General features: G+C 46.2%; 2 protein-coding genes across 7 annotated transcripts in view; one reads left to right on the top strand and one right to left on the bottom strand.

The window, feature by feature from the left end:
- Nucleotides 1-10,426, top strand: part of HNRNPAB (heterogeneous nuclear ribonucleoprotein A/B) — a 31,082-nt gene extending 20,656 nt beyond the window's left edge. For 2 of the 6 annotated variants that reach the window (XM_075164672.1, XM_075164668.1), the window contains one exon: nucleotides 5,591-6,299. The gene's annotated coding sequence lies outside the window, so the exon portion shown is untranslated. Of the gene's footprint in view, nucleotides 1-2,756; nucleotides 5,551-5,590; nucleotides 6,300-9,983 lie in introns of those variants that run through there. The other 4 variants (XM_075164671.1, XM_075164674.1, XR_012676044.1 and 1 more) reach the window with 3 other exon arrangements.
- COL23A1 (collagen type XXIII alpha 1 chain) overlaps nucleotides 9,377-25,934 on the bottom strand; it is a 41,737-nt gene continuing 25,179 nt past the window's right edge. The window contains exons 6-24 of the mRNA XM_075164856.1: nucleotides 25,534-25,569; nucleotides 24,998-25,024; nucleotides 24,545-24,571; nucleotides 23,403-23,447; nucleotides 22,745-22,807; nucleotides 21,321-21,365; nucleotides 20,747-20,824; nucleotides 19,190-19,243; nucleotides 18,355-18,399; nucleotides 17,770-17,859; nucleotides 17,328-17,399; nucleotides 16,560-16,601; nucleotides 15,638-15,664; nucleotides 15,130-15,201; nucleotides 14,984-15,037; nucleotides 14,685-14,711; nucleotides 14,147-14,200; nucleotides 13,385-13,471; nucleotides 9,377-9,421 (exon numbers count right to left, since the gene is read on the bottom strand). Coding sequence (XP_075020957.1) covers nucleotides 9,377-9,421; nucleotides 13,385-13,471; nucleotides 14,147-14,200; nucleotides 14,685-14,711; nucleotides 14,984-15,037; nucleotides 15,130-15,201; nucleotides 15,638-15,664; nucleotides 16,560-16,601; nucleotides 17,328-17,399; nucleotides 17,770-17,859; nucleotides 18,355-18,399; nucleotides 19,190-19,243; nucleotides 20,747-20,824; nucleotides 21,321-21,365; nucleotides 22,745-22,807; nucleotides 23,403-23,447; nucleotides 24,545-24,571; nucleotides 24,998-25,024; nucleotides 25,534-25,536 — 957 coding nt within the window. The 5' untranslated portion in view covers nucleotides 25,537-25,569. The remainder of the gene's footprint in view (nucleotides 9,422-13,384; nucleotides 13,472-14,146; nucleotides 14,201-14,684; nucleotides 14,712-14,983; nucleotides 15,038-15,129; nucleotides 15,202-15,637; nucleotides 15,665-16,559; nucleotides 16,602-17,327; nucleotides 17,400-17,769; nucleotides 17,860-18,354; nucleotides 18,400-19,189; nucleotides 19,244-20,746; nucleotides 20,825-21,320; nucleotides 21,366-22,744; nucleotides 22,808-23,402; nucleotides 23,448-24,544; nucleotides 24,572-24,997; nucleotides 25,025-25,533; nucleotides 25,570-25,934) is intronic.

Genomic DNA, 25,934 nt, shown 5'->3' on the forward strand with positions numbered 1-25,934 from the left:
GAATACTTTTCATGGCACATACATGATTAAAAATCACAAAGAGTTTGCAAATAGAGATGTTAAGTACATTTTCTGTATTTTTAATATCTATATATATTTCTTTTTAAAGGAGATACATTTTACAGAGCTTTAGTCAGCTTTGTATAAAATACCATGTAAATACATTCAAAACAGAACTAATTTTTGCAAGGTGTCCAAACTGCACACAGATGCGAATAGCCCTTTCTCCTCTGAACAGCCTTACTGGAGTGATGCAACCACTTACATAAATAAGGGACACTTGCATAACATGGTAGAGGATTAAGCCCTATCGGCATAATTTCAAAACAAATACGGACAGATAAAGCACACATTGCATGTATTTTTCTAAACTGTATACAAATAAATGAGATTTTCATTTAGGTACAGTTTCTCAAATTAAGTTGTTTCAGAAATGCTCGTGTACATGCGAGTTTTAAAATATTTCTATGTCCAAAGTAATTTAATGCAACAGAGCAGGTGGCTTTCGGTTTTGACTGTGGTATCTTGTGCTGAACATTCACAATATTGAATATTTTTGATTGTTTTTTAAGATACCAGGAAAAAGAACCCCAAATGGTAGCACAAACAGTTGCTACGTTATGAAATTGTCTATAAAATTGCACTCCGTCTATGAAACTACCCAGCAAACACAACAGGACTCCAACTCTCATTCTGGCTGATGGCAATTTACTACCTCTTCTCCTTAATTTGGAAATTCAGTGGGTAATGTGGGTGCTTTTGCTTTGCAAAACTAGGTCCTGTTTTTTTTATGTAATTGCAGAAAGAAGTTTGATATGCACCTACCTACACTTAATAACATCATGTAAAATGCACTTTTCAAAGTTAAGCATACAACGCAGTGTTTAACAGCATATGAAAAAGCAAGTGCTATTAGTGTCATTTACAGATACTTGGGACATCTCCGTTTTAAGTTTCTGTTCATTAATATCTGCATTATATAAGAAGCCACACACAGACACACAAGTGAGCTGACTGTTCTATGAAACTGCGCAAGTATGAGGCAACTTCTACCAGAACTTCACAAACAGGGATTGATTGTTGTCCTAAGACGTAGGAAAACCGCAACTGTTAATAATGTATTTCTTATTCCACTCTGTTGTCAATAATGCCACTTATGCATTGAAAACTCATGTTTCCCAGCTTTCCTGTGGTTTTCCCCCAGGCTCTCTACAGTGGTATAGAGTCATACAATCTATTAAGTCCTCCTTCCATTCATTTCTAAGTGACAGGTTTTCGGCACTTACTTTAGCTGCAGATTACACAACAGTTAGACTTCCCTTTTGTTGTGCCGTCTAATGGTACACAAGCATATGGAAAAGTTGCAGTAGTTCACCTGGGGATGTGAAAATACTAGAAGTAATTTTTAGCTTACGAATGTAAATGATAATCAAGGAAAACAAAGTTTAGGAAATGGATTTTTTACTCACTGGTTTGCTTCAGTCTGCAACAGATTCCCCAAAGTGGAGCTGTGAAGTATTTCAAACTACTAATTACGGTCAGGCTCACTGCAGTGCCAGGGACAATTAAAAGGCAGGTGACTCCAGTAAATGACAGTGAGACTGGACTAACTAGAGTGACCAGATGTTTTCTTCCCCCCCCCCCCCCCCCTTTTTTTTTTTAAATCACTATTGCAAAAGGGTCCAAGAAATATTCGTACATAAATGCTGTCCTGTAAGGTTGCCAAGGTCACTATACGCCACAGTGATTGCCTTGGCAAGCTAAAGTGACTTAGGCCTCTTAAAATCTATCCAAATACTTCACCTCTCACTTCAAAGTCTTCCTGGTTAAACTGGAAGGCTGGCTGTGCTACACGTCAGCAGATACTTAAAGGTAAAACTTAGGAGCTTCAAATGAAATAAAGTAGTACCAAGGTTTTACTCCACCCTTGGACAGCTACTGAGGGCGCTCCTAGCTACGCTAGTGCAAGTTGGAACCAAACTCACTGCTCTGAATTCAGCCAGATACCTGCAGTATTTGTCTGGGATAAGTGGTTTGGGGACATTCCAATTTTTACATTTTTATCATTTGTGGTTATTAATATTTTCGCATATCTTAAATATAAATCTGTTGTCTGTAAAGAAAATAATTCAAAGCTTCCGTGCGCTAAAATTTAAAAATGGAAACTTGACAGGTAACCTCCTACAGCTAGATTTTATTTGTATAACACTTTAAATTGTCTGGGCAACAATGGGACTAAAAAAAACCCAAAGAAGTGAGAATACGATGGTATTTCCCAAGAAAGAAATACCAGATTTGGAAAAAAGATTAAAGTTTCTATCTATATGCTCCTGCTTTACAAATATCAATTCAAACCATATAGTTATGTAAAAGGTGTGCCCATCCCTATGTGTGCTGTCAATTAAGGGACCGTGTCACTGCATAAAATTTGCATAAAATTTGTCCTAGCATAAAATTAGTTTCTCTCCATTAAAAAAAGATCTCCTCTAGAGGGCAGCATTAAATCAGTATTCAAAGACCAGGAAACCTAAGCTCTAATACTCCTTTATAATGCGTACTAAGTTTACAGGCTAATAAGGCACAGTTATATTGACCAAGGATGGTTATTTACCATTATGATAAAGCTGGAAATTCCTGGCATCTTAACATTTTAATTAAGCTACACATTACAAATGGGTGAGTTCGTTCATTCTGGCTCAAGAGTCCGCTCTATTTGGCTGATTGCAAACCCATGTGCTATGTACAACAATTCACAGATTCATTCCGAGCTGTGGGCTGGCGAGATAGTAAAGACTGCAGCCTGAAACCTTTGCTGGTGTAATCTAGTGCAGCACTGGTGCAGCAGCTGAAATGGGACCCTGAGCTTGCAAGCGGGGGGCAGAGCGGAAAGCAGCCGAACTAAACACGGGCTTTCTGGCATGAGAGCCTTGGTCGTCACAAACGTGCTTCCTGGGTCGTGGGTTACTATAACAATCGTAAAACCACGGGTAATGACCTGTGTCATTCTCCATGGATTACTTTTCATCATTGCATGGGATGTCTTGAACTGCTGAAACCTCAGACATGTTTTGCTGGTTTGCTTAAGGATTTCGAATGCTGAATTTATGAAATTACAGAAGACAAAAGCTCACCTAAATATTTCATCTATTGGTTTCCTAAAAAGAAGACACATCAGAAAGTCTCTTGTCATTAGAAGGAACATTCTTATTTTTAAATACACAGGAGAAAAGTCCATACGGAAATAAATTCATCACCATTATATATACAGCAAGTGTTAGAAGCAGTGTATACAAGAAAGGCGACTCCCCCCATGTCTTGATTTAAAAAAAACCAAAACCCAAACCAAAAAACTAAAATCCCAGTGCACTAAGGCTTGGAAGCAGTTCAGTTTGGAGCCAGGCTGGGTTTTCTCTGCCACCTGTTTCATAACCCAGAGAAATATTCCTGAACTCACTGGCCAAGCCCACAATTCAGCTGCAAAACTAATTAATCTCACCTGCCCCATCAGCCCAGGCCAAATCATCAGGTTCAGGCTCCGGCAAGGGGCCTCTCAAGCTGCCAGCACGCTTTCAGCACTGAACTGGAGTTACAGACATGGGGGTTACTTGGCCATGTTCCCTCGCCCCCAAAATCCATTCCCCCCAGAGCGCTCCCCATGCTTACAGTGGGGCGCAGCATCTCCGCTCCCGGAGCACCAGGGGCCGGGGCCGACACAACCGCAGCCAGCAGCAGCTCTAGCGTCAGTCACGCAATGCATTTGCCATGTCTTCGGGCAAGGCAGCCCTGCCTGCAGAGCTTTGTGGCTGGAAACATTTTTAGGGGTTTCAAGTGAGTTCTTGTGCCCTTAGGACTCACTTTGGGAACTTTGCTTCCAAAATTGATCAGGCTGTAGCCTAATGTGTGTTAGAGAGAGATGTTGGTAGTAACTGGAAAGATGGTCGTTAGCTACAATTTTAAATAGAACAAGCCGTAAGGAAAGCTGCTTGCCCTCTGCTCCACGGCAGCAGGCAGACGTGGTTATCTTAACGTAATGGAAATCACCATGCTTTCATGGTCAGTTAAATTAGACTAAGGAACTTTTTGTTTTGTAAACTAGAAAACAAAGATAAAACATAAATTTGGCGAGGCTTCAGATTTCCCCAAGATCAGTAACTTAAGTGTGTTATCCAAAATGTCTGTTGATGAATCCATGAAGCTAACACGTACTAAATATTTTAGTGATCAAGATAAATCAATTGCTCAGTCTCAGATTGACCTACATTTCATAAGCATTAGCAGCCTCCCTGTCAATCATCTTTATTGCTAATGACATCTAGTGGTAACATTTAGCTGCATTTCTGAATTCCTGTAAAACAATCTTACATTCTCTCAAACCAGAAAAAAAGAGAGCGGTTTCCTAGGGGAAAAAATGCACTACGCTTTGTGAGAGGCTGAGATAATTACTGAGTTTTGAGCGAGACTGCCAGTACTACCTAAAAGTAAAATTCATCTTTATGAGCTATTTGCAAACTCAAAGCATTCAAAAAGACCCACGTAAACATTTTCATATGGAAGGAGAAAATAATCAACTGATCTGGCATGAATTTGCTGAGCAAAGCACATCTTTTTTTAACTCTTCCCAGTAAGATCATGACTGCTCTGAAACAATTTAGCAGTTAACAACCTACTCTTCTAACTATGTGCGTGTGGAAAGCACATAGAAGTCTGAACAGATTTCCTCTTAGACCCTGTGCAGTCGATACAAAAATCAACAGTACCTCTAATACAGTCTGTCGATCTGCATGATACGATCGATAATGAACACTGAGTTCAGAATGTAAAGGCCAAATGCACTGATCTCAGCTGAGGACCGCAGCCCCCCGCCGCAGCCTTGCCCGGGGATCTGTACCTCGCTCTGCTCCTGGGAGCTCTGCTTTCCGCAGGTCTCGGCTGCTTTGGCGACGGAGGGGGTTGGTAGAGTTAGATGTACCACCCGCAGATCCTTGGAGATCTACTCGTTAGTTCCTCGTAGCCGAAGTGGCAATGGGTGCTGTATACAGCAGGGTCCACACCTGCCAGCATTTCCAGTGGAAATGAGGAAGGCAGAAGTCCAGAGAAGCTACTGCTGCCGATCTGTACGTGTGCAGTGAATCAGACGTCCTGGACGTACCAGACCTGCTGCAGGGGCATAGATGGATCTCCTGTGTCTGTGCTGGACTCACCATATTCAGGATGCAGAACAAACCTATGCAGAGAGGGCATTTGCCTGGAAATTTTCGAAGATGGTCACTAAAAGGTTTGGCAGCTGCAGCAGCAGCACTGATGGGTATGGATACCAGCAGCGGTCCTGTGCCAGGAAGATAATTCTAGCCTTCCTCCTTGACTGGCATGGAAATGCCATGAGTGGTTAGGCTGTGCCTCGGGGACGGGGAAGAGCAACCCCGGTTAAGAGATTTAGTCGACTCAAAGTGAGCTCTCTTCCTCCGTTACGAGCAAATGTCTTGGGTTCTGTGGCAGCAGAGGCTCTGTCGGGAGGGGGAAGGCTGCCATGCAGAGCCATTAGAGCAATAGGTAAAGCACTATTCTGGTATTCTGTATCAATGTTTTGCAGGCCTGGCAGTGGTCACAGTTGATGCCTACAAGCACTGGATATTCCACAAGTTGAAGACGGAATACTGACTTGTTTACCTGAAGATAATAGGACTTCGGGGTATTTCCTCAGAGAAAATATAAATTTTAATATAATTTCATAAGCTTTGGAGGTTAGCTTGTCTTGTAGCTTCAGTGATATCAAAACTTCTTCAAGTAGGAGCTAGATAGAAAGCTGTTTAGTTTTTGCCAGCGTATGTAAAACAAGACTTTTCTATCTGCATTGTAGATTGTTTGTGGACACTTCCAGATTCTTGTGCTTTCTGCAGTCATTCTGGGGACTGAACTCTCATTGATACCAGTAGAGGTTCCATGAACAGGACACGTGCAGGATTTGAGTGTAGAAGCCCACGGCGTGGTTTGGAGTAGTGAATTGCTTTTAGTTTGGAGATGACTGGGGGAGATGGGAAGAGCAACTGTACATTAAGGGAACAATTACAGATCTTCTTCCCAGTGACATCAATGAGAGATTTGCCTTCAACCTTCCACAGAAGAAGATTTTTAGCTTTAATTTGGGACAGTAAAGGGGTTTTTCAAAAGCACTAAAAGCCAGTGGGAGCTTGTTCAACTGCTCCTTATGCCTTTAAAAACCCCTACACCAAAAGTGATAGCTAACAACATGAAATGGAAGTAAATAAAATGCATTTTCATTGCTGTTTTGAGTTACATAATTCTTGTTTCTTGATTTGTTAGTTGATCTGAATTTACATGGATTTAATCTATATGGTGACCAAGAAAACGGTCAGTAACTGGTAAAGGTGCAAAGTATAGCCACAAAGCAAGCAATGTGTGTGTGTAGACCCTAAGCAGCTAACGAAGACAGGTAACAAAAGTTCACTGCCTACAGCCATAAGTCTTTTGTGTCCACATCTACCAAGCTAGATGGCCATGTCAGCATTTACCAGCAGATAACAAATGCTCCCAGCTGACTAAAAGGATAAGCTCAAGGACAACTAGGACCCAGTCACGGATAAGGACTCACAGACATCAGTTGAACGTCACCCTCCCTGCGCGGAGCACTGAGCATGTTCCTACTGTTCGTCAGAGTATCGGAGCAAGAACTACCTTAGCGCCAGGGCAGATGGCTGCTGGATGGTCACATCCCTCTCTCAGGTCCTCTCTGGCAGTAGCTGCCATAAGAAATGCAGTGGGACAAGGATCCAACGCAGGGTTCAGATCTACTAAATACACCAAAAATTACTCCCTTCTGTATTCTCTGAGATCAAGGCCACCAAAGAGCCCTTACATCATCTGGTTTGATGTCGTGGTCAGGCTCTTAGTTTCACCTAAGAGTCCTATACAGAGCCTAGCAACTTGGGCTAAAGTATTTCCTCCAGAAATGATCTGTTAAATCAAAAAGGCATTAAAGTGATGGGGATTACGTGACTGGTCTGCTTAGAATTAACCAGTCTAACCATTAAAAATCCATGGCTTACTTGATTTGATTTTGTGTAGCTTCAGCTTCCGCCCATTGGATGGATATTTGTACATCTTTCCCTGTCCAATTTAAGAACTTGTTAATATAAAGCATCTCCTCCCTGTAAAGGAATCCGATTGCCTCTTGATCTTCATTGTAAGCTGAACAGACTTGGCTGTAAGCCATTTTCTTCCTCCCTGAAATAATTTTTTATGGCTTTTTACTGCACAATCTCAATTTTTTCCAACATCTTTGAAAATGTGAACAGTGGAATAGTTTGCAAATTTTTAATTGATCTCACTTAGTGCCATATGCAGATCTCAAAATCATAATCCTCCTTTTATTCATTACCCTGCTCTGCATGGGATGTGCCTGAGATGAGATAATTTAAAGAAAGAGACCGGAAGAGGGGAGAGAAGGAAGAGGACAAGAAGAGTGTGCAGAGTTACAGAGTTTACAATTAAAACCACGTAAACCAAGAAAAATCAAACGCAAACGAACCCTACAAACCAAGACAATTAAAAACTCCAAACTCCCAAGTTTTGGGAACCCCAAAAGCAACTTTATGTGCTCTGTTGTTTAAGAAGAGACTTCAGCAGAGCCCTCCCTGTCCTGCAACTCTCTACACTGAAAGTATTACTAGGTTTTTGTTTTGAAATTCTCCAGTGGAATTTGCGTTCCACAGTAACAAAGCGCTTGCCCATCTTCAGCCACGGACCCCAGAACAGGACCCAGAGGTGCTTCCTCTTGAGAAAAAAAAGCTTTTCTTGATAGTAGCAGAAATAACCACAGGTAGTCAAGGCTGTTCTGTTTAGCCAAAGAATTGCTGTTTCCATCATATCAACAGCAGGTAGCAATGAATGGAGCTTGGCTTTGTTTCCTCTGCAGGTTGCAAGTCCTTCTCGTGTTTGACCAGATGGTATACAGCAGCTGCTTTCATTTCTAGGGCTGCATCCTTTTTTTCTTCTTTGTTTTCAGCCAGTTTTTTTCACCCTTTTAAATGTGCATGTGCAATGCAAATACAGAGCCAAATTAGGATAGGGATTTCTCCCTCCTTCATGCGATAAGGCACACTAGGCAACGCGCTGTCTCAGTACTGTTAGTTCACGCAGCAGCATTAGCAGTGAATACTGTTCATTCCCAGCTACTGTCATCGGTACCTTTATCAAATCCTGATGTTATCATGCGTATCTTACAGGTTTGGGAACTTTACAATATTTTCAAAGTCCATAAATGACAGAATCCAGTATAAAAAAAGGTCAATATATTACTGTTGAAAGTTTTTTTTTTTCCTTTTTTTATACAAAAATTAAAAAGATCAAAATATGTCACATTATTTACATATTGTGCTTCATGCTTAGAGATCACTGAAAAAGAACACACAGACAAACATTTTAATCAGAGAAATGCTCCATTCATTACACTTACTAATCTTATTGTTAATATTATAAGGATTGGCATTCAGGTTTCTTTTAATAGTAACAGTACATCCAAATGACTTACTACAGAATTAAAAACTTTTATATGCTAAGGGCGTGCTCTTATTCTAACCGAGGGTTTGCAACCAGTCAGTAACGTGCTTGCTATTAACTCGAACTGTGTCCACGTACCACGTGTTTGAAACTGGGTTAGCAATTCCGCTCAGCTTCAGTGTCATAGCCTCGCCGGAGAACGAGGTGGCAGCACCCTCCTACGTCTGGAGCAGGTGCTCATCTTAGGGGGGGACGGGCCTCTCCGCGTTCCCCCGGGCTGCCTTTAGCACTTGCAACCCCTGGCTGCTCTGGGTGCCCGAGACAGTGCGAGCTGCCTGACCACGTGCACCCGGATTTACCGATTCGAGCACCGAAGCAGCGTAGTGGTTGTGGGTTATAATTACAGTGGCAGAAAAGGCTTTGTTTGGAAATAAACGTTGCGTAACTCTGCGACAAAGAGGTAACCCGCTGTAAAAGTCTCGGCTAGAGGGTACGGTCCAAGTCGCACCAGCACGTTTTGCCGAGCGGTGCAGTCTTTGCATGAGTGGTTCCTGAACTGCCTGGGCCATAATAGAAGCCTAGCGTGAGCAAGCCTGAAAAAAAGGCATTGCTACCGACAATATTAACGAGCATGACTTTTCACACTTAGCAAGTTTTTGGGGCGGTGTTCCTAGCACCAGTCTGCGGCTGTGGGGAACAAGACACGAAGCTAGATGGAATCCTGCTCTCCCAAGGCCTGGCTTTACGTCTGCCAGGCATATAGCCTGTTGCTTAAAGGAAGTGCAGCGGTACAATCAATCACCATGCAGCAAACAAAATCACTCAGGACCTGCTCAAGGATATACAATTATTATTATTACTATACCTTATGCCAACATCCTGCTACTGGCAGTCCGTCTGGTCCCTGCAAAATTGAATTTACAGATTTAATTTCTGTTGACAGTGACTTAAGTGTCAGACCCAAAAATCTGAAGCTCAATCTTCACAACAATGAAAGGTTTAGTAGCGCTGTTAATTACCATGCAAACCCCATTTATGCAAAAATAAATATGCAGGCAACGTAATCCGTGTGTCACGCACAACACAAAATTGAATACACCCCAGGGTTAAAAAAAAAAATCTACACTTTCTTTTTCCTTTAAACAAAAAAGAAAATGTGAACAAATATAAAAATTTGGAACCACAGTTAATTAACTTTATAATTCACTTTATAAGGTAGTGTTTTTTGCAATCGGACATATATATGGAAAGCATGATATGGAAATGTATTTTTTGTTAATATATGCTTTTCAGTTTGGGGGCAGTGATGTAACTTTTTTTTCCCCCGGATGATATCCTAATTGTGTTAAATTCGATCCTGCAGTACTTAGTTTCTTTAAGAAATCCTGAGTTGCTGAACTGATTGAAATAGGAGGAGTTGTGGACTATGCAAAGGGAGTGAAAATATTTGTCTTTTTCTGATGGAGACACAAGAAACATACAGAAATTGGAAGGCCAGAAGAGCTTGCTTACCAGGAGGAACACACTGAAAAGGAAGGAGCCCCTCAGAAGAGGAATGGACTTTGTATGACCAACTCTTTCAAGATACTTTAGAAGAAATAGCTGACTTAAGCTGCCTTTTCTGATGCTGGATTTTTTTAAGGCTCATGGATCTCTGATCGCATGAATTTCTGCACGTAGAGCTACAGGGAGCACACATGCGCTGACCCTTCCCTCAGAGCTACCTCCAAATTAACCAGGGGTGGGAAGCCACGAGGATGCGTACGCAGCGGGGATAACTGCTCGTGCAAATACAGGTCAAAATGCATTTTTACATTTTTTACTGTAAATGTCAGTCATCACATTTTTTGTATTCTGTATTGATTTTATATGTAAAATAGCCTATGCCCAATAAAACAGATGCAGTGAAGTAAGGTTACCCTCTCCAGCTACTCGTAATGTAACAGGTCAAGTTATTTTCACAAGCTTTCCAATAACGTTAGTTAGAAAACATACACATTTTTCTGCTGACACCAGTAAATATTTTGGTCCGTAACTATTCATAAGAAAAAGAAAAGTGCAACTTGTACACTTGCCAGAGTTGTCTGGGGGTGAAGGGTAAAGGGGACAAGGCGCAGAGCAGTTGTTTGACCTAGAAAGATCCTGACCTGCCGCATCCTAACACTGACGGTCGCGGCGTTGATCTCCTCTCCCTGGGCTTTTTCTCCTTCCCGTGCACTCCGAATACTTACTTTGGCCATCATAAAACTCCACGCCTTTCCACCATATTTCACTTAAGTGATTCCAAAATGTCAGCTTAAAAAGAGCTTTGCAACCTGCGCGAACGGCTCATGCTCATGCTCCTGGACTGAAAGCCGCGCCGAGAACCCAGCCAGCCTCCACCGCACGGTGGGGTGGAGAACGAAGACGACGCTCGCAGCCAACATGCAACTAACCTCACGTACATCAGCAGGAAGACGTGCAAGTGCTTTACTAACTAGTCGCGTAGTAGTTACGTATTGGAGACATCGCCTACTGCGGTTTACAATGCCTTCAATACACGTAGGTCTTGTGTCTTCTATATAGTTAAGATGGGAAATAGTTGGTAAATATAACATCTCTAGGGAGTAAATATGAAGAGCTGAAGCGGGCCTGCTGCTAGTAATTGGTTTCTTTGACACATATGAAAGTAATTTAACTTTTTGAAAGAGAGACAGCTTACTGCCCTTTTGTTTCTCTGAAGACAACTGCAAATCATCTAGCATGCAGCATTTTCTATGGTTAAAAAAATGAAAATAAAACAATGCCTTTTTTAGCTAGTCGTGCAGTGCCCTGCCGGGGAGCGGAGCACGAACCTTCCTGCGTTGCCGCTGGACTTCAACCTGAGCTCTGCGGGGCAGAGCTACGCGCTGACACAGCAAACGCCCTCCTAATGCCCGGAGTGCCGGTGCCCCCTCCAGCCACCGCTCTGCAGAACTGGCCCTTCATCTGCGGAAAGCTGCTCAAAACCCGGGCTCAAAGGGCTGCAGCAGCACGGGCACAAGGGGAACCAAACTGGGCCTCAGGTGCCGAGAGAACTGATTTTTAGCATCCGTTACCGTAAAGGGACAAGCATCCCCTGCGTGACCTCCCATTGCTTCGCTCCTTATCTAAAGTCCTTTTAACTGTGGGAGGAAGGCACAACGCACTGGCGTCCTGCCCCGAGTGCCAAAGTGAAACATCTTGTTCAGCTCTGCTGCCTTCTGTCCTTCCTCTCCCTGGAGGGATTCGCTCCTCGGGACAGGGCTTGGCCACAGCAGAAACACACACAAGCCATGCAAGAAAGAGAGCGAGCTGATACCGTACCAAAGGGCAGGGCACGCTCACCCCGTCCAGGCCTGGTAAACCTGGGTCCCTTTTGCTGCCTGCAATGCTACGATCTCCCTGTTTGAGAAAATAACTGCTTGTTGAGAATGATAAAGGACATGGGAGTTCCTCAGACACCCGTGTTTCAGCAGAGGAGGACGGGTCCAGAACTTTACACCTCCGTTTCTGATGATACGGCAAGTCAGCAGAGTGGTTTTATGGTAAGGAATTCACAGACACGTAGAGTGTCATCTGGGAAAGATCTTCTATACACAAACCAGAGATTCACGTTTGTAACAGCACGGTGAAAAAGATGAGGGTTAAATCATCCAGCATGTTGCGGGAGGAAAGGTGATCATCAGAAACAAAAAAATTAATTGTAGTTCACATTCAATCTCCAAGCAAAATAAAGCATATTGGCCAAAGGAGCTTTTTGCTGGTATAGTGGAGCTATACAACAGCTTTGATTGCCATAGCTGTGCTGGCGGGGTCAGAAAAAGTCACACGTTTAGAAAAGAAATGGGTTTTTTGGAGCATGTTGGAGCAGGTACCTGGCACTACTAGTTAGGTGCAGCTGAACTAGGGGCTAACAGCTACATTTAAGCAGTTTTAGTTCAGTAGTTGATATGAATCACGCTTTCATCCTGCAGCCTCAAAACATTTTAGGGACAGGCTCTCTCTGGTTTTAGTCATTACATGAAAAACAGCAACGAAAAGGAGGTATATTTTACCAGGCCAGATAACTTCTTATAAACCAGTATAGATTCTCTTTTTCTGGGCCGTATCAAAGAAGTGAGAGGTTCTGCAAGTGGACTTAGGAGATCCACCTTCCTCGGGCTCAAACAGCCGGAGGTTTCCTGGAATGCCTCTTTGTGCGGACGCTGCACGGCAGTGGCCCGGCACGTGTCCGAGAAGGGACAGATCTGAGCCGCGAGCTGCTATCTCAGGCGGAGAAACACGGGGAGGTCTCTTCTCCCAGAGGCACTCCTTGGCAGCCTGGGGAGCTCCAGCCCATACACCCCTTGTCTTTGGCAGTGCTAAGGTGCTATCAATTCCGACCCGCTTCCCCAGGCGGAGAGCTACAGCCGGGCTCATCCCTCGCTGGGTTTGCGGAGATGAAGGGATGGAGCTGACCTTGTTTTCAAATCGCCTCCCATCCACTGCATCGACTTACTCCCCAGTTTCAAACGTACTCAAAAAGCCAGGCCGGCAGCTTCACCAGGGCACGCTATCTCCCAAAGAGCGTTACTGAAGCCCATTGTTCCCGACTACAATAAGAAGGTCTTTACACAAAGATTCTTTATTTTTACTGCTGTGGCTTGCTCCCATCTGGCCAGAGAGGAGCCCTTACAGCAAGCAGTGAACTTCCAGCAGTGCAGATAAAACAAACCATTAAGAAAAGTGAGAAAACAATAACCATCTGCTCTGATTTACTGCGAAATAAAGAACTACCAAATCCTCCCTCCCTTTCCCTGGCTGCAAAGCCGCGTCCCCTTTCAGCCCCGGCAACGCATGCTTCGGATGAGTGAAATAAAAGACGTACCACGGGACAAGGCTGATCCAGTCCGGGAGGGCCTGGTTCCCCCTTCTGCCCTTTGGCTCCTTTTCTCCCCGGTATTCCTCGCTCACCCTGTTGATGCACCAGGAACAGATCAGGAGCAGGCGGGGTGACACCTCGGCTTTAGCAGCACTTGCGGAGCCCCACACCTCACTCAGAGAAGGGACGTTTGCACTAGTGTAACCTCAACTGAGTAATTAAATCACTGTGAAAATCTTCAGTTAAAGCTGGGTGGAGATATTTGAATAGATAATTTTATAACAGAATGACTAAATGACCGGTTTCTGCTAGAAACCGGGTTGGTATCTGACAGTAAGAGGGAGCACCAGCTTACAGCCACTGCCCTGCGCTCAGCTGGGCTCCTGCCTCTGGCTGGGCACCCCTTTATTTAAGGATCCCTTAACAAAACCTTTGACTTGGATCCATTTTCAAGGTCTATAAACCAAAACTAGCGATTCTTTGCAACCTGGAGCTGTCAGGCTGCTCCATTTCCCCACAATGGTTGTGCCGGCGGGGGACAGCCTTGCAGAAAGCACTTCCAAGTGGGCAGGAATTAACTGCATGTCCTGCCTTGTACTGGGACCACGCAAATACTTGTGCCATAGAAAAGGCCTTATAGCAACGACCCGAGAGGCTGGAGAGGGACCCGGCACCCAGGGCCAGCATCGCTGCCCGCCGAGAAGAGTGGCCAGTCCTGCCCCCACCCCGCTCGCCCCACGAGCATCTCTACAGCCATAACCCACTCACCTTCTCCCCTCTTTCACTTCTCTCTCCTTTCTCTCCTCTCAGACCTGGGAAACCCTAACATGACAATTTTTAGGTGGGAAAAAAAAGGTTTGTAAGTGCAGTATGTGAACATCCCGGCATCTCAGTTCAACATAAGCAAAATCTCAGCGATCAACCTGCCTCCCATGGTGAAGAACATGATGTTTTTTTCCTCGTTCACTTAGTATCTCAGCAATTTCTTGGGAAAGCTAGTGCTTTACCTACCCCAGTAACATTACATCTATTGGAGATTTTTGTTTCACTGAATCCAATAGAAATATTCTCAATTGGAAAGGGAAACCCCCACGGCACCTCTAGCCGAGCAGCGACGCACAGTGTGGCACAGTCACTGCCGTGCGGTGCAAGTGGTCCCGCAACCGGCCTTTCCTACAGACATGGTTCCACGGGCACCGTGTTCAAGGGAGGGTCGTCTATACAGTGTTAGCTACATACTTTTCCGACAATCTCAAGCAATTTGATGGCCTTTACATACATGTTGTTCATGTTTCTACATACTCACATCCAATCCTGGCTCCCCTGGCTTTCCCTGCAGTTGTAAAAATAAAAATTAAGACATGCCATATAGAGTTTGCTGTAGCAGGCAAACTTATATCCAATTTGGTGAAATATACGGTAGTGACAGCACGGGCTCGCCCAACAGCCCCTGGGGCTCAAGGGAGCTCCTCGCCACGCATCGGGATAGTGCCGGTAAGCCCGGCTCTGCAGTTCTGGCTGGACCCACCGCAGCAGGGATTTTATCAGCCCCTATTTCAGGATTACACCACAACGTCAGCGCTCCTTTCCCACACCGATGATTACCTTCTCTCCTTTGGTACCGGGTAAACCGATGAGCCCTGGAGCACCGGGGAGACCCTTAAGGAAAAAAGAAACAAGGCATTGGGAGAGTAGCTGTAAGGCAGGTTTTCTGTCGACGGCCAGAAATGAGATACGGGAAAACAACTCACAGCGGGTCCAGCGTCGCCGTGGTCCCCCTTCTCGCCGCTGTCGCCTTTTTCTCCCTTTGCACCGTCCAAGCCCTGCATAAATGAAACGGCATCAACCAAGAAGACCTGGCAGCTCTGCCCGGGACAGCCACCCTGCGCATCCACCGCCCCCTCCCACACCTCTGGGATGCTTACACCCGCACTGACATTAACGTTTTCCTCTTGACCAGATCACGTAAGAAATAGTTGAAAATAAAGGTTTAATCCTATGGGTTTGGAAACCCTGACTCGCATGTGCCGCCGGCCCTCAGGACTCCGTGCTGGAGGAGGATTTAAGATCGTAAATATGTTTGGAAGGAAAAATGGCTTGTTTTCCAAAACACCAACTGCTGAACAGCACAACCAAGGGATGTGTTGTCACAAACAGTGACAAAAAAATCAGTCCTCAGAGCTGACAGGCCTTTGTGAGCCTGTAAATAATGCACTGGCAGCCTGGAAACAGTGGGTGACATTTAATTTATTGACTTACTTTAGGCCCCTGGATTCCTGGAGGACCCTGCGGGAAAGACAATGGTGCATTTGAAAAAACAGAATTTAAAAACAAACCCCAAAGTTTGCTTCCCAAACCATTTCTTGCTCAAATTATGGGCTGACAATGGCAAAATATTTCTTTCCAAGACAGGTGGCAGTTCATTTGGTTCTCCGACATCAAATCAGGGGGAAGAGGAACTGAAAAGGACCGCTTTGCGTAACATGCAACAATAAAGCTCTGCAACACGAGCTTTGAGGAGCGAGAGCCCCGCAAGAGCTTTGCTGGGGCAAGTGACAGCAAAAGCTCTGGAGGGTGGCACTCAGCCACCACGGCTCTCGGAGCCCGGGCAGGGCTGGGGACGCTTCCCGGGCTATAAACGCCACCTGGAAAGCCGCCTGGTTTTGAAGTGTGGTCTTTCAAGGTGTGTCTTGGACACAGCAGAGGCATCCTGACCTTCCTGATGCCCTTGACAGCTCCTCAGCCTTTTGGAGCATCGGAGGTACCAAACACCTTAGATATCTGCATCAAAAATGCTCCGTGTTCATCACTGCCCGCACCCTGCCCCACTGCAGCGGATGGCAAAAAACTTACCGACTTGGGCAAATTTGTGGGAATACAGGCATTGTCACGGGGGAAACAGGTTTTCCCATCCCACAAGGTTTTATCTTTTCCCCATCCCAAGGAACAACTTGATGATTTGCAAAATGTGCCACAAACGCTGATGTACGTTCCTAAATCAGGTGTTTCCATCTCTCCAAAGACAGCACCCAACGCTGTAGCTCTTCCCTGATTTTTTTCCCAGATTCACAGCAGCCCACAATAATTAAACAGAGCAAACCACCCTCGTCCTTAACTAACCACAAGTGATAACAAATCTGCAGCAATGCTCAATTGCACGAACCACTTTCCAGAGTCCTACCATAGGGCCAGGTAATCCGGGGGGTCCGGGCTCGGGTATGATCTGCAGAAGGGAATTAAACGGCACGTTAATGGGCACAGAGAGAAGACAGTTCGGGAATGGAAACCTCACATGGCCCAGAATCATGATTTAATGCCCTCTAATTTAATGGCTTTAATCAAAATATCTGCTAATCAAAGAGTTGCTTGTAGGATTTATAAATAAATGAATCTTAATAAGCACATGGATCAAGCTGGCCTCTGAAATGAGAGGCGTGACCCACGCTACTCAGTGTATTTGCCAGTCGCAAAATGGATGTATTGGAAAACGATGCAATTTTCTGCATGGACCGCAGATTAAAAAAAAAAAAAACAAACAAACAAACCAGAACAAAATTAGGGCTCTCGTGTCATTAATAAAAAAATATCAAAACCCACCACTTCTTCTTTTAAGCAAAAGGCATGAATAAGGAAAAAAGGATGCAGAAATCCTATAAAACTGCAAGGAGCCCACTATGTTTTTAGAACAAAATATGATTATAATAGCAGCATCCAATATCTCAACCATCAATGCAAAATCTAAAGTAACTTTGTCGTGCTGGGTGTGCAAAATGTTCTTCCCTAACGAACAAACCCCATTTAGATGCATCTGAAAGTTCTTGTAGGAAACTATCGGGTCTTGCTCCCCTCCGTTACGCTGATGGATACAGAACCGGCAGCTCCAGCCTGCACACCCCGATGTCGCCTGACCCCGCGTCGCGGAAGAGGCTTTACGGTGCCAGGATCTTACATGATTGTTCTGCAAACACGGTGACCCGGTGTCTCCTTTTTCTCCTTTGTCTCCTTTTGGCCCTTCTGCTCCCTAAAAGATAAAAGTAACGCTGATGTGGTGCATCTTCCAGGAAAGCAAAAACAAGAGAGAAAAATACAAGTGTCTTCTTCTAAACTCCAGCCTGGGCTCAAGCAAAGCTCTTGTTCATCCCCGCAGGACTGCTTGAAAAAAGGAGATTTTCTCCTCCTTGCTACCGGCTTAGACCACCTTCTGAATAAGCCCTTATCATCATCATTAGCAAAGAAAACTCAAAGCTCCCGCATCCTCCAGCTCCGCAGTAACGTGGTGTGGACAGGACATTGCTTAGATCAGCAAACCTGGCCATATACCAAGCATCTGCAGAGATCAATGCATTAAAGAACCAAGCAGCAGATGTACAGGGACAGAAAGAGGGACGTACCGGTGGACCCGATAAGCCCATTTCTCCTGTCTCTCCTTTCTGGCCCGTGATCCCTGCGCTGCCCTGGTCACCCTTCGCCCCTTTGGGACCCTGGAAATTTACAGAAAACAACTTGGTTAGGAGAAAACTGTTAAAAGCCCCCCACCAGCCCTTTCTGCCTTGCTGTTTTTTCTCTCCACATCGCAGCACAAGCTCACGAAAACATGTTTTAATGTTAAAACTTACACACGCCAATGTTGCAGGCACAGCAGAATTTGGCTGGGCCATAGCAGGGATTGCAGCCATTTAGGGTTGGGAAGGTTTACAACAGAATTTGAGAGAGTGTCTGATGAACCACTCGTAAAAGGAGCCCCTTTAGCTCGGCAGATGTGGCCACCAGCAGCATCTGCATGCTCACGGCTGAGCGTGGGGCTGTAAGCAATGGGCAATTAACTCAAAGAGATGCAGCTGAACATTATGGGGCAGAGCTTGCTCCTGGCAGAACGAGATTTGCTTTTCACAGCAGCAGCTCTCACGGACACACAGTAAACTCCCTTTTGACTCGGCTCCTGCAAGGTCTCGCTCGATCAGCCATGCCCCACGCACCTTTTCACCGTCCAGTCCAGGCGGACCCGGCAAGCCCAGCTCTCCCTGAAGCGACACAAAGAAAGGGGAGCCCAAGGTAAGTTAAATCAAGAAATCATCTCGGGAAAGCATTTTGCAAGGAGACGAGCTATTCATGTGCATCAACCGTTGTGGTTATGGGTTTGGCATTGCCAGGCTCAGGAGCAGCAGCAAGGAGGCTTCAGTGATGTGCCAGCATTACTGGCTCATCCGAATTTGGGTGACACGGAAACCTCGAGAGGCACCGAAATCCTGCCCCATCCCGTTCTTTCAAGAGATGCTTTCCTGCAAGTTAAATTCTTCTTTTAAAGAAACTACAGCTGACTGTGGGTTACTGGCTATTGCTTGTGAAGCGGGAGGACAGTGCGGTCCTGCTTGGACACGGTGCCGGGGCAGCAAAAAGCGCATTGGGAGGGCGGGATGGAGGGTGGCTTGACACGGCTTTTGGGACCGCCGGCCCCTCCTCACAACTGCTTCTCCCATTTACTCCTGCCTCCCGCCGCGTGCAATGAGGACATCTCGGGGGGGCTGGGATTTCACCCGTCAGGTGTCGGACTGGGACTGGATTCATTTCTAGGGCAGCGTCCTCTGGAAGAGGCTGGAGACCAAAGAAAGGCCAACAAAACTTTGGCTTTTGTGCAAAAACCTCCTTTCTCAGCCCGAGGAAGTGTTAAATAGCATTTCCTTACCACGCGTAGTCTCAAGCCAGCATCGCCTGCCTTATTTTGGCTTGGGAGACACTTGCTACATGGAGAGCCACTCACAACCACGTCGCTCGCTAGGAAACACCCATCTGCATGGCAGAGGTCGGGCTTACCTTGGGACCTGGAGCGCCTTGGGGGCCCGGTGGCCCTGGGGGACCCGGCGAACCCTGAAACACAGCAAACAAACCAGGCACGAGCATGACCAATATGAATATGGCACACTATCCTCGTGCTGCTGGGGATGAGCTGGAGCAGCTCCCAGCCGCCAACAGGCACTCGTGTGACCGGGGTTGCCCAAACACCACGATGAGCTCGGCTGACACAAAGTGACCCGAGGGCCCCTCCGGCACAGGTTTTTTGTTCATGCAAAAAACCCCACAACCGGAGCTAGCCGGGCGTACAGGTGCAGGTGTACAATAAGAGGCAAAATGCTTTTAGCCAGAGAGGTGGCCCCAAATCTGGCGGTCTCTTTTTGCATTCTCCCCGCTCCAGCCAGCCTGGCTGGGGAGAAGCATCCTGCTGAAAGCAGCGACAACCGGCCGGGGAGGTGCAATTAAAGAGGGGAAACGAAGGAGTTTGTGTGAGCACTAGCAGCAGGAAAACCTTGCACACTTAAGGAAGCTGTTTTTCCTGGGCACTGCTGGGTGCAGAGACCATGAACCACCTTGAGATGAACAAGCATTTTGGAACTTGCAAATTACCTCAAACAGGAAAACTCATGGTCTCGCTCAGCTGAAAAACAAAACCGTATCACATCCCCAAGCACCTTCTTCCATGACTGCATACTCAAATACTGTTACATTTAACCACACTGGAAGCCGTGTAAAGCCACCCCTTTCCAAAGCTCTGTCCACAAGACAGGTCAGTGTGCAAACGCCGAAAACATCCAATAAGCAGGAAACCAGCAAAGTTAGCGAGGTTCAAGGACATGCCCCACGCAGCACAGGGGAGAGGGTCTGGGCCCAGCAGATGAAGTCTCCAGACATTGCATGGAGCCTCTCCAACCACCGCACTCCACAAACTCCACTCACAAAGCTGCATGCCGTGCAGACATCTGGCAAACGGTAATTACCATCACTTTGTGTATCCCTGCAGCCTGTCATAAAACAATTAGGATGGTTCTCAAATATGTCTGTAATTAAGTATTTATTCTATTCAGCTTCTTTCACCTTAATGAAAATGGCAGGGTGCTGCTTGGTCGGGCAGGTTAGGGCTTGGGCACCGTTTCCCTTCCTCCCGCATCCCAACCGCTGCTTGCAGAGAAAACCGCTCCAGAGGATGCGCAGTGAAAACCGCAGCTCCCATGCCGTGGGAATAGCACCCCGCAGCTGGCAGCGGTTAAGCTGTAATTTGGCTGCTCGCACCCGTTGCGTCAGGTGTTTATATGTCACAGGCTGCGTCGGGTTGCTTTTACCTGCAGAATATGAACTTGTATCCCACAGCCGGATCCCATGAGCCTGGTACCCAGCCTGAGTTCACAGCCTCGAGTTTTGCCAGCGTTTTTGCTGGTACGTCCTAAATATCCTCAACCCCGAGATGCAATAAGCTCTTCCCTCCTGGCCAGCTCTGTCCTGAGACTGAGACCTCGGGACAGAGAAGTAGAGAGCAGCAGTTTTTCGGTCCTTCCCCATTAACCCGCAGGAATCGGCATGGCCTTGGTCGGGGCTTACCTTGAGCGCATCCAGGATTCGGCCGTCGTAGTCGATCACTACAGTGTCGCCCTGTTCCCCTTTCAGGCCGGGGGGACCCTGCAACCGGGGAGGAATCCTAGTTAGTTTTTGCAGCATCTGAGAAGCAGGTGGTATGAAAGCAAAGACCTGACACCCAGGTGTTTGGGGATTATCACCTTACAAACACCATTGATGTAATCAGTCCCTGGTCTGACAGCTGTAACTGTCATCCAACCAAACCTCAGAAGGGCGTAGATTTGTGTAACGGAGAAGTGCACAGAAATCCTCACTTGATTACCCCTATCCACAGCTTCCCTCTTGCAAAAAACGGGTCACAGGATGGTCACGTTGATAAGAAAATTGGACTTGACCGCATTTCCCAGAGCTATCTCCCGTGGCAGCGTTCGGTGCCTACATGGTGATTTGCTTAAATGTGCACCACTATTTTCTAGCACTGAACTGAAGCTGAAGAGATTCAACCACATCCTAAGCAGAAGGAGGTGGTGGGGAACAGCTCAGGTTGAGGCAAATACGTGACTCCAAACTGAAAAAGCAAAACCCTGAACATCCATACCCGGGGTCCGATGGAGCCAATTCCTCCCTTCTCACCAGGTTCACCCTGAAAATAAAAAATCACATTTTTGGTTCAAAGAGACCACAGAAAATATAGGATATTTGTCTTAAAAATACTGTAACTACATGAGATGCCAAGATGTGTTTTAGATTAAGAAAAAGTATGGCACCAACAAGGAACTGCTGCTCCTAGCAAAAAAGATAGATTTGACTTCAGAGCAAATATATTTTGCAAAAAATAATATTGGTGTGAGCTAGTTGACAGTAAGAAAACTTCTCATCGCAGAGCGAGCCGAGTGGCCACTCGGGCTGAGCTCCCCGTAACGGCAATGTGCCGTGCCGCTCCCCGGCTCCGCTGCCTGCTCCGAGCGTGCCAAGCTCCGGCTCTTTGTGCTGAAGTTTCACATGGCTCTCTTTGCTTTAGGCTGAATTTTGCGTGTGGAAAGTTTCAGCCGACACGTTTAAACCATTTTTGAGGGTGAGTTTAAGGAAAAGGGCTGTGCCAAATTTTTTTTTTCTTTTTTTTTTTTCTTTTTTTTTCCCCTTCCGTTTTTTTTTTTCTTTTTCCCCCCCCTTCCTTTTTTTTTTTCTTTTTTTTTGCCCCTTTTTTTTTTGAAAGTTGGGAAGTTTTGGAAAGCGTAGCACTCCCACAGCAGTGACTGAAATTCAGTTCAGGGTTCAAAAAAAATGTACCTTTTGCCAGACCCATGGAAATCCATTTGCTGGCAAATTAAAGCCCTCCAAAAAGTAAAAAATAGTATAAATGCAAAGACTCTTCATAGGAAAACTCAATTCAGCAGATCCCAGGGGGAGCAAACCAGCACTGCTACTATGGTTTTAGAAAAAAAAACGGCTAAGGGTCACCTGAGCCCACGTTTCCCCATCATATAGGGTTTCTTGCCCAACAAGGAGCCACGCTGTTTGATACAGAAAACACAACTGGATACAGATCCTACTAAATAAGAAGCAGCTGAGCGGGGAAATAACAGCCCACAAACGCTGTCCGGGTCTCATCATCACCACTTAACATATCAAGACTGTCTTATTGCATTTCTTGGCAGTTATGAAGGTCAGCAGAACAGGACGGCACGCAAGTGCTCTGGGCTTTGAAGCGATACCGCAGCCATCAATACACCGGATCAAAACGTGATCAGAGGTTTAGCTCTCTTGGGGAAAAAGAGGCAATTCAATGAAAAACATGCAAGGAGACAATTTTAAAAACTCTTGTCCTGATCTCTGCTTGAATCCAGCTTTCATTAAATCACCAGGAAAAGGTAAAATACTCCTTAACATCCCCCCGTTTTGTTTCAGTTTGGGCATTTTATGAGCCTTTTAGAAGGCAAAGGCCTGGAGCCCCTACTCAGCGGAAACCCTCTGCCTCAGCAGCGCTGTGCCCGGCTTCCCGGCTAACGGACTTTGCTTTACCTTGGGTCCTGGCACGCCATCTGTGCCGTTCTCTCCCTTGGGACCCGCGCTTCCTTTTTCTCCCTGAAAACAAGACAATTTCGACAAACGCTATTCGGGTAGGATGGAGAACAGACTTCTTCAGGTTATGATTTTCTTGCTTTATCTTTACTTTTGCACACATGAGTGAGCAAAGCTCTGCTTTTAGCCTGAAATACGTCACATTGCCTAGGTGCAAAAGGGGAGTTCTTGAGCTAAAAATGAAGCTTTCAGGCTTAACAGTTTGGCTGGGGGTGGTATGTTCAGCCCCAAAACCGCAGCATCTGGAGAAGGCTCCCGTGGACAGCCCGCTGCACCCTGACCTGGGCAGTGCAAACCCGCGACCCGAACCCCAGCTCCAGGCCACCCCCAGCAACACTCCCCAATTTACTTCTGCAAGAGGAGCCCCTGAACGGCAATTCTCTGCCATAGTCAACAAGTTGCGTTTGCAAACTTCTTCTGGGCAGAGCTACCGTGGCAGAGGGGAGGGTTATGCTTCTCTTTCTCTTTTTTTGTTCTTTTCCCATGTCAGGGGAGAAATGTGCTTCTCAGCCTGGCCCAACTGATACTGTGCCAAGAAACCAGATAGCAAAAGACACTGCCAAGCACATACATTAGATGGATACAGAGCAGAAGATACCTTAGGGCCCATAAGTCCTGGTTCCCCAGGGATCCCATCATCACCCTGATGAAATAAAATATAAAAAGTGAAACACAAAGAGCTTGTACGCACTTAGCGTTAGGATCCAACACGTCATTTGACCCCACTGAGCGTTGCACAGACCCGAGACCCACTCAGGTTTGCAGGAGGCTGGGGGAAAGCTGCAGCAAGGAGCCCAGGAGGCTCCAGCATGGTCCCACCCAGCTCTGCCTCTGCCTCCCCTGCTCCCGGGGCAGGATATGGGCATCTCCCAGAATTTGCTCACAGCAGGCCCTTGGGAAGGTGCTCTCCCACCTTTAATAGAAATGAGATATTTAATCCTTTTAGGCTTTTTGGGTCCCCTCCTGCAAGCAGCCACCCATCCTCACGGACTTCACCACACGTCATCAGTACGCCCATCTGCCGGGAGGAGATTTTCTTGTTTCACTTGTCATGCTTCATTGTTCTGGAGTAAAAGCACTTCGTAGGTGCTGAAGATGTCAATTTTACTGGCCAGTTATGAAATTTTTAAGCCAAATTCTGCCTGAAAAACACCCATGGCCACGTCTGTTTTGGGGCAAAGCAGTAAGAGGGAAAGGCTGGGCCCTGTCAGCGCTTTGGCTTCAGCTGAGGGCAGCGATTTATCCACTACTTGATGGCACCACGAGAAGAAAACGTGGAGAGCTCGGACACATGAATCTGCCCGACCCAAGCAGCGTGCCGGTCCTTAAGAGAGCTGGCAATCCCCAGGAGACCGAGGTGCTGTGCGGCGATGCCCACCCCAGGAACCTCAAACCCATCATGGGGGCCCGTGGGCAGACAACAGCCTCCGGGTGCTTCTTGGTTCAGCTTGAATTATTGGAGCGAAAGGGCTCAAGACCTACTGCTTTGTTTGGCATTTGCGATTTTATTCTTTGTCTACTGGGCAGATGTGATTGCAGCTTCTGGCTTGCTTGTGGTAATGAAAACCAGGCTGCAGGCAGAGCCATGCCCGTGCTTTGGGGTCGCATGTGCGAGAAACCCCGGGGAACCCAGAAAGGGCTCGGTACGGATACCACGGCCACGGCTTCTCCATCAGTCTCTGGCAATGGTTTCCCTAGTCGAGCACCAAGCAAAGCAAAGCAAAAGAATCACTGTTTTACCTTTTTCCCTTGGATGCCGGGCTCACCCTTCAACAGCATCATGCACAGAGAAGAAAGAAGTTTAAGGACACAACAGAAAATAAGATCAATTGTACAGATACTCAAAATTAATTGTAAAGTTAAAATACTCAGCTTGTGTTGATCTTCTTTATCCCCCCCGCAATGCAACGAGTACAGTCCCACAGCACACCAGCTTCCAGCCCCCTGTGGCTCCCTCCACCCCTGTTTAACATGGGCAGTGGTTGTGCTTTTTGTGTAGGTGACACATTCAGACAGACATTTGCAGCTCCAAGTCAATGGCTAATTTGATACCTTAGAAATTCTGTATCTGACCAACACAGATGAGTACAAGGCCAGTGCGAAATATGTATGTTCATCTCCACCCCCCTTATGTAGCAATATTTCAAGAATTTGTGTTAAAATTGGATAGGTAAGAAATTACTTATTACCCACCTTTGGTCCTGGAGGTCCCCTGGCACCCTGTTGAATGTAAGAGTAGCTGGTATACTTGTTTGACAATAGAGTGTAACAGGATAAAAAACATTTCTAAGAGTACTTTAATTCCCATGAAGAACAATGACGCAGATGCCAACTTCTCATCTTCCCTTACAAATTCTCTGTGCTCCCAGTAAATAATAAATATTCTTTTACGGCTTGTGTATTTTATGCATAATAAGCACCTTTTTATCCAACCCAGACCTTAGTGAATTGGAGTTACAATGCCAGCATGCTTCAGAGGGACGGAAGTAGGGATACAGGAGCAGCACATCCCTCCAGAGGAGCCGAGGGGACAAAGACTGGCCTCTGTTCTCCAGGGCCCAGGCAGCCCTGGACAAACATCCATGTTAGGGCATCTATAATCTCCCATGGGCTTTTTTTGGCCTCTGTAAGCAACGACACAAAACCACTTGCTGCAGAGAGCTGAAGGGCAATGTAAAGCGAGGGGGGCAAGGGCCACGCACGCACGGATGCTTCTGGGCAGTACTAACCATGAGGCCGTCCTCTCCCGGCTCGCCTTTGAAACCCTGCAAAAATAAAAAGGCCAACATTGAAACTATTATCCCTCATTCTCCAAAACGTTCAGCGATAATTAGGGCATTCAGTAGCATTGCCTTGCAGCCTATTTTTTTATTAAATGAATTGCCAGTGATCTGGAGATTTGCAACAGGTCATCTGAAGGCTACAGATCAGGGAAGAGATCTCCTCCGGGCTCTTCGAGTTACAACCAGCACCCGCAAATATGTGCTTCCGGTCTAACTCTTTGCTCCAAAACTGAAGATGGAAGGTCCCCTCCTGCTCCCTGCCCCATGCCCCAAAGCTCTGCTGTACGAGCGGCCATCAGAGCCCAACCGCTGGCCCAGGCTGGGGACCCAGCGGTTGGGGTGGCAGC

Source organism: Calonectris borealis, chromosome 15 (genome assembly GCF_964195595.1).
Source record: "Calonectris borealis chromosome 15, bCalBor7.hap1.2, whole genome shotgun sequence".
In the NCBI taxonomy this organism is placed as follows: domain Eukaryota; kingdom Metazoa; phylum Chordata; class Aves; order Procellariiformes; family Procellariidae; genus Calonectris; species Calonectris borealis.